The sequence below is a fragment of the Megalobrama amblycephala genome, linkage group LG9, assembly GCF_018812025.1.
Source record: "Megalobrama amblycephala isolate DHTTF-2021 linkage group LG9, ASM1881202v1, whole genome shotgun sequence".
In the NCBI taxonomy this organism is placed as follows: domain Eukaryota; kingdom Metazoa; phylum Chordata; class Actinopteri; order Cypriniformes; family Xenocyprididae; genus Megalobrama; species Megalobrama amblycephala.
Genome location: NC_063052.1, coordinates 29095083 through 29106692, shown reverse-complemented (window position 1 = coordinate 29106692; position 11610 = coordinate 29095083). Strand labels below are relative to the sequence as shown.

Sequence of the window (11610 nt, the reverse complement as noted above, 5' to 3'; positions counted from 1 at the left end):
ATTAAAAGGCTACCAAATAAATAAATAACTGAAGAGGAATAAAATACAGAATGAAAAATTAAATATATTCATACTAGCCTACATAAAAACATACTAGCCTTTTATGGGAATCCTGAAGCTGTCAACTGTGATTGGACGGGGGGAAATTGGGCTAGTTTTCATTCCTTTTGGGTGGGTTTTAAGTCGGCTTTGGGTTGGAAATTTTTTAAAGATCTGGGAACCCTTGGAACAAATGTAAATGTGACCGCTCCCTTTAGTTGCAATCCCATTTACCATTGTTCGGCAAATCTTTATGGGCGAAGTACAGTCATTTCAATAAGAATCCATGTGATCAGAATTTCATGTGAGGGTGAAAGTTTTCCCCACAGATTTCGCAGAGGGTTCAAATTGGTCACCAAGTTGATGAACAGAAATCTGCTTGATTTGAAAGTGACTTCTGTGTGAGTGGTGCTTTATACATCACTACACTATATTGACAAGAGAAAACAGGCCCTTTTCGCTAAAATTTAGCTAATGTGACAGCAACTTAGACCGCTACCTAGTCAGTAAACAATATTCCTCCTGTCTTGTTTCTTGATGAAGTACTAGGAACAGAGCCAAGTTTATTTTGATTTCAGTTGATTTATAATTCATATAAGGATTAATCATGCCTTAATTAATTTCACATGAAATGTGGGCGGCAAATATTTAGTTACATTGCCTGTATGATGTTACTGCTTCATTTTGATAACGATGTTCCTTTTTAATCAGGGTGATGTGGCTTTATTCACCGTAAGCAAGCACTCTCGTATTCTGGGATCCAATTCGCAAGAGAACAGTGAAGATCTCCTATCAAAAAAGCAAATGCTGAAATTGCACATTTGCCAGAGGAGTTACTCTGTCCCAGTTCTACCAAAGGAATTTGACTAAATTTCAAGGAAACTATAACATAGGTAGAGTGGATAACATCTCAGTTTCCTTGTGGGTGAACCATTCGATCAGCATTGGTGCAGACTAGAACTGACAAGCTCTGGCGGGTCTTTAATTGACTCTCAACACAAGCAATCTCTGGAGCAACGCACATCGCCGATGGACCAGCCAGTGCCGCCAGTATCCTGGCTGGAGATCGATGTGGATTTGGGCTTTGCCCTCTTCTTTCTCTTTCTTCTCTGCCTCTTCTTGTTTGTTACTGTCGTGCGTTGCGCTCAAACGGTTGTGGATCCTTACGGAGCCATCTCCACCTCCACCTATCAGGAGGAGCAGATAAATAACTGATAGCCATTGTGATCTCGCCAATCTAACACACTGGATGAAACGCAAAGGATTTTATGAAAACTACATCTATGTTCAGAATGGAAGATTATGCATTACGCATTGATGAACAATTGTCAAATTCTCTTAGAGTATTTGTCACATGACATCATTACATTATTTTAAACATGAAATGAGGTCTGTGCTATGCCAGAAATTAATAAAATGCTAATTATGTCATTATCCAGTTATGGCCAAATGTTTGAAGAAACTGGAAATAGAAGGCACTTTAAGATTGTAACATTATTTTGTGTCCTGTTTTCTATTTGCATTACATTTACACTTTTACATTGCATTTAGATTCATATCAGACACTTTCCTAACAAAGGACCTAAAAAAACAGAACAAATCACGTTGCTACAACACACTGTGCTACCTGCTATTTTTTGAAGTTAGGCTATAAATAAGCTCAATGAGCCAAAGGGATTTTTCAGAAGTCTTGGTTGGAGGTTCTTCCACACTACTACACTTTGCGACGTCTGACAGGCGCCTTGGGCTACTGTACGTGACTAGACACTTAATGAAATACAGACTGTGTGGTTATTGGCTTTAGTGTTAAAACACCGGGCTCGTCCGGGATTTGAACCCGGGACCTCTCGCACCCTAAGCGAGAATCATACCCCTAGACCAACGAGCCAGTACGGAAGTGAACCTGTGTAACATTTACGTCAGTTTACAGTACGACTTATATAGCGGAATATCTGAGGGAAAAGAAACAAACGACGCATATACGCTAAATTTGAAGATTTTTACCAGGCAGCTGTAAGCCTGTAACGCTAAACCTCACATTTACTCTTATACTGTTAACGAGAGTGTTTGAGTGACGATGACCATGAAAGATGCAGTAGCTTATGATATAACAACGTATTTGTGTTTAACGGGCTTGTTAGAGGACGTTTCTAAACCTTAGAAAATATTAGCCTAGATCTTATTCACTGGCCTAATACAACTTTCAATTTAGTTTCATTTTTAATCTTGTTTTGTATTCTAAACAACCAACAACCAATGTGTAAAAATCGTTTTACACATCATAATGCTGGATTGTAACATTCTCCTGGTTTCACAGACCAGGCTTAAAGGGTTAGTTCAACCAAAAATGAAAATAATGTAATTTATTACTCACCCTCATGCCGTTTCACACCCGTAAGACCTTCGTTAATCTTCGGAACACAAATTAAGATATTTTAGTTTAAATCCGATGGCTCCGTGAGGCCTGCATAGGGAGCAATGACATTTCCTCTCTCAAGATCCATTAATGTACTAAAAACACATTTAAATCAGTTCACGTGAGTACAGTGGTTCAATATTAATAGTATAAAGCGACGAGAATATTTTTGGTGTGCCAAAAAAACTAAATAACAACTTATTTAGTGATAGCGATTTCAAAACTCTGCTTCAGGAAGCTTCGGAGCGTTATGAATCTTTTGTGTCGAATCATGATTCGGATCGCGTTTCAAACGGCCAAACTGCTGGATTCACGTGACTTTGGCGCTCCGAACCGCTAATTCCACACACTGATTCATTATGCTCTGAATCTTCATGAAGCAGTGTTTTGAAATCGGCCATCACTATATAAGTTGTTATTTTGTTTTTTTGGCTCCCAAAAATATTCTCGTCACTTTATAATATTAATATTGAACAACTGTACTCACATGAACTGATTTAAATATGTTTTTAGTACCTTTATGGATCTTGAGAGAGGAAATGTCATTGCTGGCTATGCAGGCCTAACAGAGCCATCGTATTTCAACAAAAATATCTCAATTTGTGTTCCGAAGATTAACAAAGGTCTTACGGGTGTAGAACAACATCAGGGTGAGTAATTAATGACAGAATTTTCATTTTTGGGTGAACTAACCCTTTAAGCTATTACTAGACTAAAATGCATGTTTGAACTGAAAGTAACTTGCACTGACATATCTTAAATTTTGCCATTGTTTTTGATGCACACAAGTAATGTTTTTTCCCCCCTTTTTTTCCTAGTGAACGTTTATAAAAGTACTTAAATGTCCCCTAATTGAACTAAGGCCTAATCCTGGCTTAGGCTAAGCCCTGTCTGTGAAACCGGGCCTTATCCCAATAAATAAAAGTAAAAGTGTCCTTTGGAATAAATCAAATGTTTCTAGTATGATTATGTTAATAATTACATTTGTAATTGTTTTCAAATGATAATCAATAGCCTATTAGTTTTTATTGGTAATATACATAGTTGACCAAACTATTCTTTATCACCTTTATCAAGGTAAAGTCATTTACAGGACAACACAGTCACATTTTAAATACTCTCTTTTTTCAGGGGAGTTTCATTATGCCCAATCAAGTAAACTGAATTTGTCTAAAGCCACTATGGCTGCATAAGTGCTGGTAACTTCTACTATCTGAATGGGGTTTCAGCTCTTCAGATGGGCAGGCATTGATCAAGCTGTCTCACATACTGAGAGGCACTCTACCATTTGAGCCAAATCGTCTACACATGTACTAGAGATCTTTCAAAGATTACTGCCAAAGCAGGACAGCCTGCATAAATTACCTGACCACAATTCACTTATCTGATGAAATACACCATGGCCCGTTTACCTCAGGTTGTTCTGAATAAATTCAATGTGATAAAGATAACCAGACCAAAATAATAGGCAATTATTTTCAACCTGCCCAACATTTTCTCTTGAACATCCTATTTTACATTTGGTTAACCCTGGGCATGTAGCCATGCAGGATCAGCAAACTCTTATTATTCTATTGTAGGCAAACCCCCCTTGATCCCATATAGATAAATTGTCTGTTCAGGAATGCTGATCAGGAGCCGCTACAGCATTTGCAGCCAGTGACCCATGATGCTTCCCAGCTGCCAGTGTCTGATGTCTCTGGGTGGCCACATCTGCAGACACTTGTCTCTCATGATTAGCTGGAAGCGAGCAGTCTTGATTTCTCCTAAGAGTTCTGCTCACTTCAAGTATGCTCTATTAGCTAGTGTACTTCATATAGCCCTAAAAAGACACTCCCCATCACCAGCTGCAAATTCAACCTCAGAACTTTTCCCACCTCATTACACCCTCCTCATTAAACAGTAACGAATGAATAATACTCATATCAGACTTATAAATCAATGCAAGTGTATTATAGGAATAATAAATACGACAGAAAACAATACCATGGTATCGAGTTGCCTATGCCACAGAATTTTGAGGCCTATACAATGACTATAGTAGGTCTACTAATAATTGTCATAATCATTCACCAGGATATTTAGTCTTCATGGTATTTGAAGGAACTTCAAAATTAAAATACAAAGGTAACCATAAAATATATTGTCTGAAAAAACCCATGCAGATACCATAGTTTTTAGGAGGCTATGTTTTTGTTTATACAATAATTTTAGTAGTAATTAATAAAAAATAGTCTAAAGCTAATTAAAAGCTAATTTCACCATATATTTCCAGTATATATTTCATTTTAAACCCTTATTAGGTTATATCTTTTTCATTCAGATAGCCTACTACAATATAACAGTATAACACTCAAAAATAGGGAGAAGAAAGAAAAATAAAAACAGCCCAAGGGAAAGAAGATTTACAAAAAATATAGCCAATATGAAAAACAAACAACACAAATACATAAATAAAGTAAATAACTTGTTTTATATCTGGATTACCTACTGTTATTGACCTCATCTGCCTCTACCAACATGTCCGCGCTCTACGTCCGCTGACGCATTTCCGCTCACGTCCGCGCTCTTCGGATGATATTCGTCTGTTTCCGCTTGGAACTTCCTTTCTGGCAGCGGCTTAATCTTCGCCAACATGCCAGTGAGTACCAGAGAGCAAAAACATGTCAATATACACCTCTTACAAGTCATTAAGACCTAAATATCGAAGCGCGTTCACGAACATATCCATATTATTGACCTGAGTGTGCGCGTTTCCGCATGAACGAGAAGATGAACATAAAAACGAGTCCTTAGTCTTGAAGGGTTCGGCAGCGTGCGTTCGCGCTCTGCATCAAGATGGCGGCGTACATAGAATAGAACAAAACATGGACGTTTAACTGTAATGTGACGCACGTTTAAGTGTCGACGTGTTTATACAATCTGACATTATCCAATCATAATTTTAAAACTGCTAGATTGTTTAAAGCCTACACTTGAGATGTTACTAATGACTGTAAACGTTTCCATGCAGCTCTCTGAAGTTCCTTAAATTAACTGAAAATTACCAAGGCGCAAGGGCTTTTAAATGGCTGCCTCAAAATCTAGTGAGCTGCCTATGTAGACAATATTTTTGGGCATCTTATGTAATGCCCAAAGATGCTGTGTGGTTAGGCAGCTCACCATATTTCAATACAAGTCTATGCAAAGTAAAATTGCTGGTCAAATGATGTTTAAAAGCAGCTTTCTCATGCAATACCATGTTATTTATGTAAATAGCTCGCAAAAGACTTGCTGCACCCCACCCCTGAGGAGGAGAGGAGGAGGCACAAGAAGAAGCGTCTCGTACAGAGTCCCAATTCTTATTTCATGGATGTCAAGTGTCCAGGTGAGTGTCCTTCACATAATCAATATACTGTATGATTGTACCTGTCAGTGTATGGATGGTCTTAATCATGTGTTTCTCTTGTGTATCAGGATGTTATAAGATCACAACGGTGTTCAGCCACGCACAGACGGTCGTGCTTTGTGTCGGTTGCTCAACTGTGCTGTGTCAGCCCACTGGAGGCAAAGCTCGACTCACAGAAGGTTTGTTTGTGTTTTTAGAAAACCTAGACAAGTTTAAGAGCAAAAGTGGGATGGAAAAATCAAATAAGCAGTTTGGTTGTTTATCGCAACATGTTACTGAGTTATGAGGGTTTTTGTTATTCTAATAATGTTATATCCTTAAGAAATGAGGTTTGACATTAACTGTAGTAGATATGTTTTTAAAAATAAAGCGTTACTTTATAAGAATCAGAAACCTAAGACATATGACCTAAGTGAATTGCGTATATCTGATGGGGAAAAAAATGCTGTTTTTTCAAATACAGCACATTTAAAATACACTTATTTCATACTATGCTTGAAAAATGAATGTATTGGACACTGTAGCTTCCATTAATATCAGTATAAATATTAGCCATGGTGTTAACACTGACACAGTATTGTAAAGGGCATTGAAGTAAGTGAACGACAGACAGTACTTTAACAGCGCCTTTCCACTGCATTGTACAAAATGGAACGGCTCGGCTTTACTTTGGTTTGCTTTTCCACTGCAGTTTAGTTCCGCTTTAAAGTGGGTGGGATTATAGACTGATCATATAGAGTGTATGCATTGACGTTACTTTCCTGCCGGAACACCCTCCCTCAGCTGGACTGAGTGGCAAAAGAGCTGCATGACTGGATTTAATAGGGCAAACTGCGAAAACGCAAGTAAAACGAACAATTTAACTAAAGGTTGGGCTCATAGTATCATAGTATAGTATATCTTCAAATCATAGTATTTATAATTTATGCCGAGCAGCGATTTGTCAATAGCACGTATCGGAGGATTATTACGAAAGCAGCTGACGTTAATGGAAGAATTTGCAGCTTTACTCGCAAACTACAATTCTTGTTTATCAATAAGTTGAGAATCAGACCTGTTATAAACCCAAATACACAAATTTATTACATGAATTGATAAATGTACTATCAAAGCAGTAATAAAGATGTTTGCCGTCATAATGATGACAGTAGCGCACACAAAAGTAGTAACTGTTCCATGCTCAGGCATGGTTGGCGCTCACACTGCATGCGAACCGCGCTCGAGCCCAACCGAACCACGCTCTGGCCCACCTCTTCCTAGTGGGCCAGGGCCGGCTAAACGAACCACGCCCGGGCACGGAACGGAGCGATCACACTTGTCAAACGAACCGGGCTTTGGTTCAGAGCGCCTAGTGTGAGTACACCCTAAAACTATTTAAAAACACCCAATTATGCAGAATATAAGATGGTAAATATTTAATTGATGAGTTGTCAATACAATATATAGGGTATGGTTTTACCCCAAATTCCAACATTTTGACACAAAATGATAACTGATCAAATCCACATTTCTCTGCCTGGAGTCCAGTTGTTTCTGTGAAATGCAGCTATTCAAAAGCTTTTTTCTGTAGCTTTCGGCAGTCTGTAAAAATATACCTCAGATTTCTTGTCAAATCCTTGTCTAAAGCTCTTTCCCATTTTGGATGTTTTGTTATTTGCGGCATTCATGCTGAAAACCAATGCTGACACTGTCGCAACGGATCTGCAGTGTTTACACGTCACATTTAGTATCGGTACGGCACACTTGGAAGCTCCACCGAGGTGGTACTGTTTAAGCGAGTCGTACCGTGCCAAACCGAACCGTCCCATGCGGTGGAAAAGCACCATAAGTTAGCAGCTGCTGAATAGTGCAAACATTATTTTGCCTCTGACTTCAAATAATGACAGATTAAAATAGTTTTTCATTGAGTATGACACCATTTGCAGTCTTTATTGTGAGTTTAGATGCTGAAGTTCTTAACTCATAGTCATTGTTTGTTTGCACAAGCTGATTTTGTCTATGATTTGTGGTTATTGCAGTAATACAGGGGTTTTGATGTGCATGATATTGTTTCTGAATATTCATTGTTGTCATAGGTCTGCAGTTCATTATAATCTCTCTGATATCTTGCAAACCTTAACTCTTGCAAATATTTATCTGATGGTAACAGATACTCAGGCTGTTTGAGGTTATTGTGATTCTGCTTTGGAACAGACTTTTATTTGGTTGAGTCCTGATGATCTTTGTGTGGCTTTGTGCTGGCAGAAGCAAAGGGAGATTCAAAAAGCAAAAAGCAAAGGTGAAGTGTAGTTTTCTGTAATAAAATGCCTTCTTTTCCAGCATAATATTTTGATAACTCCAAGTAAGCTGTTCATAGGTTGAGTTTCCTGAAAAGCATAAATTCTGTAGCTCTCTGGTGGGATTATGTTTGTCCAACTAATAGAAGATGTGGTAGTGCTCTGAAATCCAATTTTGCATCAATTGTTGCAATCTTTGTTTTTCATTGAGTTTGGTGCTGCTAAAGGCACAGAAATTATACTTCACAGAAGAGTACAGGATAACAACAAATACTGCCTTCCAAATGTCTGAGGGCGTTGTGGGGTGTTCTTCATGCTTTTGTTGTTAATGAGCTTAGCGGTTGTTTTTTATGACCTCTCTTTTACTTTCATTCCTTCAGGGTGTTCCTTCCGGAGGAAGCAGCATTAAGATCTTTTCTGGATGCTTCCTCGGAGAGAGAGAGAGAGAGGGAAAGAGAGAGAGGGAGGAGACTTACCGGCCTCAGCGACAGCAGCCTGATTTTATTCAAGCGAGAGATGAGGAGATTATGAGAACCCTGAGAGGTCTGAAGAACCGACCGGAATACCCTCCAACCTAATGTCTCTTTTTCTCTGTCTCAATAAAATGTTTGGGCTACAATGATGTTGTTGAGGTTTTTTTTGTTCAAGCGGTCATGAATTAGTTTATCAGAATGATGTTACTTGTAATACAATTCTATTTTGTACTTTTACATTAACAATGTTATTAATGTTCTGTTTATTAAATCCAAGTATAAATCTCATCAATTTAGTGTTTTTAAGCATTTTTACTAAAGGCGGTAATAATTTAAACATTTTATTTGTGAATTAATGTTCAACTTTTCTTTTTAATAGTCAACTTATTTTCAGATCCTCAGTCTTCAAGCTCGGTAAACGAGATGAGATGTACCTTTAATTTCACCAAGCTGATTGGGAAAAAAAAATAAAAAATTAGATTTTTACGTGACAGTGGTGATATTTAAGTGGGTGAATTGTTTACTTTTGAATTAGTCTTCCCATAAACTTTTTTTTCATTCAGACTGATTCATGAACGAAAAGTTGGTATTTATCGCACAAACCAATCATAACCAATCAGCGTGATGAAGGCTTCCCCCCATTCTTAATTATCTCCCACCAAACCCACTTGACCGCATGCTTTAGAGAGTCTGGAAAAACTCAATGGGTTCAGGGGAGGCAAGAGAGACGTCCCACTGTAGCTTGAGCTGCTGGTGTTACTTTAGAAAAACAAGTGATTTATACATTTTCGAATATTTGTGTTTTATTTTTGTAATATGGATTATTTTCTCATCCGCTTTTTTTGAGAAGGCACTGCCTCCCTTAGGAAACGTCCCTGATATTTATACAGTAAAACAAGTAATTGTCACAATTTAAGATAACTTTTCTATTTTAATATATTTATATATTTTTTTCTTTAAATGTAATTTATTCCTGTGATGGCAAAGCTGCAATTTTAGCATCATTTACTCCAGTCATCAGTGTCACATGATACTTCAGAAATCATTCTAGTATGTTGAATTGTTGCTCAAGAAACATTTATGTTGAAAATGTGCTGCGTAATATTTTTGTGGAAATTGTTTTTCAGGATTTTTTGATAAAGTTCAAAAGAACTGCATTTATTTACAATAGAAATATTTAACTTTGTAAATGTATTTATACTGTCAATTTTATGAATTATTGATAAATAAAATTAGTATAGAATTCATCAAAAGTCTTAGTGACACCAAACTTGGAAATTTGGACTACCTGGAAGAAGAGATTTTATGTCTCAATGAGACTATCCTGGTAAAACAAAGGATAAATAATATTTATTGCTAGAATATAAAAACACAAATCAGGTTTTAAACCGTGTAACATTCCACATTTTGGTAACAAACTCATTTAAATAAATTTAAAACAAAACGGCACATATTTAATTGGACCAACACTGAGTGGAAGCAAGTATTTAAATTTGAATAATACTAGAACTAGATATAGTGTACGTTTTCCATGAGAATTCCCATCTTAAGTTGTGGGAAAATACAATGCTATTTCACATAATACAAGAGCCATAAAGCTGAGGTTGAGGCATGCTTCTGAATCGCTTTTCAAACAGCGTCTGTGTGCCAAAGTCCTAAAAGGCGCAGAGTTGACGTTCATTATCAAGGCCATGGGACTGAAGACACATGAGTGGGTTATTATTGAACCTTGTGACCCATTGTGTGTTGAATTGAAGTGTTCGAATAGCATCAGTGAATGACATTTTTGTTCATCAATACCTGAGAGAAGGACTGCAAGATAAAGTGGTACACCAAAACAAGATACGTATCTTTTAAGTTGTTGGCTTACAATACTGTATGAGAGGAGCTGTCAATAATTCCCTATTAAATGCAGGAATGTGTCAGTGTGCTAGAATACTCAAACCCATTTACGCAGCATTTAAATTCTCACAGTGCAGCACAATGACAGATAGCAGCCTTTGTCAGGAAGCAGTGGTGTCGTGTTATTTAGTTTCCGAGATCATTAGTTGATTGCTTCTCTCTGCCGAACTGCTATCTTCAGTGGTTCCTGAATGATAATATGATGAAATCAATTCAATTGTATTCTCTACCCTCCGTGAACGAGGCCAGTGGGCTAAATTGTCTGTGTCCCTCCTTAACCAAATAAACTGCAAATTGTGGCTGCCTAATGATGCTTTGTTGGAATGAAACTGCAGCCTCATGGGACAAGTCTCAAGATTCAAAACTTTTGCAAATTCCAGTTCTTTCTCTTATTTATTTTTCTTTATGAAATCATCAGGATGCTTCTTTACCACATGGTGTTCTCCTATGAACCATGTTATGGAACAATGCCTTCATGCTATGGATAATAATTTTCCTATTAGGAAGAACATTAGTCTAAATACCACACACTTTCTCTCTTCCTTTCATATACTCAAGCAAGAGCCCAGCTTCTTGTCCTGCACAAATGCAGTTCCCCAAATGACCACATGGTGTCACTACTTTTGCTTTTTATCTTCAGCACATGTGTTTTTCTGTTTTGACTACATCATATGTGTTATGAATGCCTTATTACTGGTCACCAAACCATGCTTTGTTGGCAAAAAGTTGTTAAACAGGATGAGCAAAGGGGGTCTAGAGAGTTTACAGATGGTCTAGAAATTAAAGGGTTAGTTCACCCAAAAATGAAAATTCTGTCATTTATTACTCACCCTCATGCCGTTCCACATCCGTAAAACCGTTAATCTTCAGAACACAAATTAAGATATTTTTGTTGAAATCCGATGGCTCCGTGAGGCCTTCATAGCCAGCAATGACATTTCCTCTCTCAAGATCCATAAAGGTATTAAAAACATATTTAAATCAGTTCATGTGAGCACAGTGGTTCAATATTAATATTATAAAGCGACGAGAATATTTTTGGAGTGCCAAGAATAACAAAATAACGACTTATTTAGTGATGGCCGATTTCAAAACACTGCTTCAGGAAGCTTCGGA

General features: G+C 37.5%; 1 protein-coding gene and 1 non-coding gene across 2 annotated transcripts; one reads left to right on the top strand and one right to left on the bottom strand.

The window, feature by feature from the left end:
- Positions 1–1855: 1855 nt before the first annotated feature.
- On the bottom strand, positions 1856–1927 carry trnap-agg. Its single transcript has one exon. It is a non-coding gene; the product is annotated as a tRNA-Pro (tRNA).
- Positions 1928–4956: 3029 nt separating this feature from the next.
- rps27.1 (ribosomal protein S27) lies at positions 4957–8738 on the top strand. The gene is made up of 4 exons (XM_048202553.1): positions 4957–5096; positions 5714–5822; positions 5912–6022; positions 8500–8738. Exons 1-4 carry the CDS (start codon positions 5091–5093, stop codon positions 8526–8528), a joined length of 255 nt encoding a protein of 84 aa, XP_048058510.1. The 5' UTR covers positions 4957–5090; the 3' UTR covers positions 8529–8738.
- Positions 8739–11610: the final 2872 nt, after the last annotated feature.

Bases quoted from the DNA above. Each gene is read 5' to 3' on its own strand.
- rps27.1 (XM_048202553.1), top strand. The intron at 5,823-5,911 runs GTGAGTGTCCTT...CTTGTGTATCAG, and splicing joins CATGGATGTCAAGTGTCCAG to GATGTTATAAGATCACAACG. The intron at 6,023-8,499 runs GTTTGTTTGTGT...TCATTCCTTCAG, and splicing joins CAAAGCTCGACTCACAGAAG to GGTGTTCCTTCCGGAGGAAG.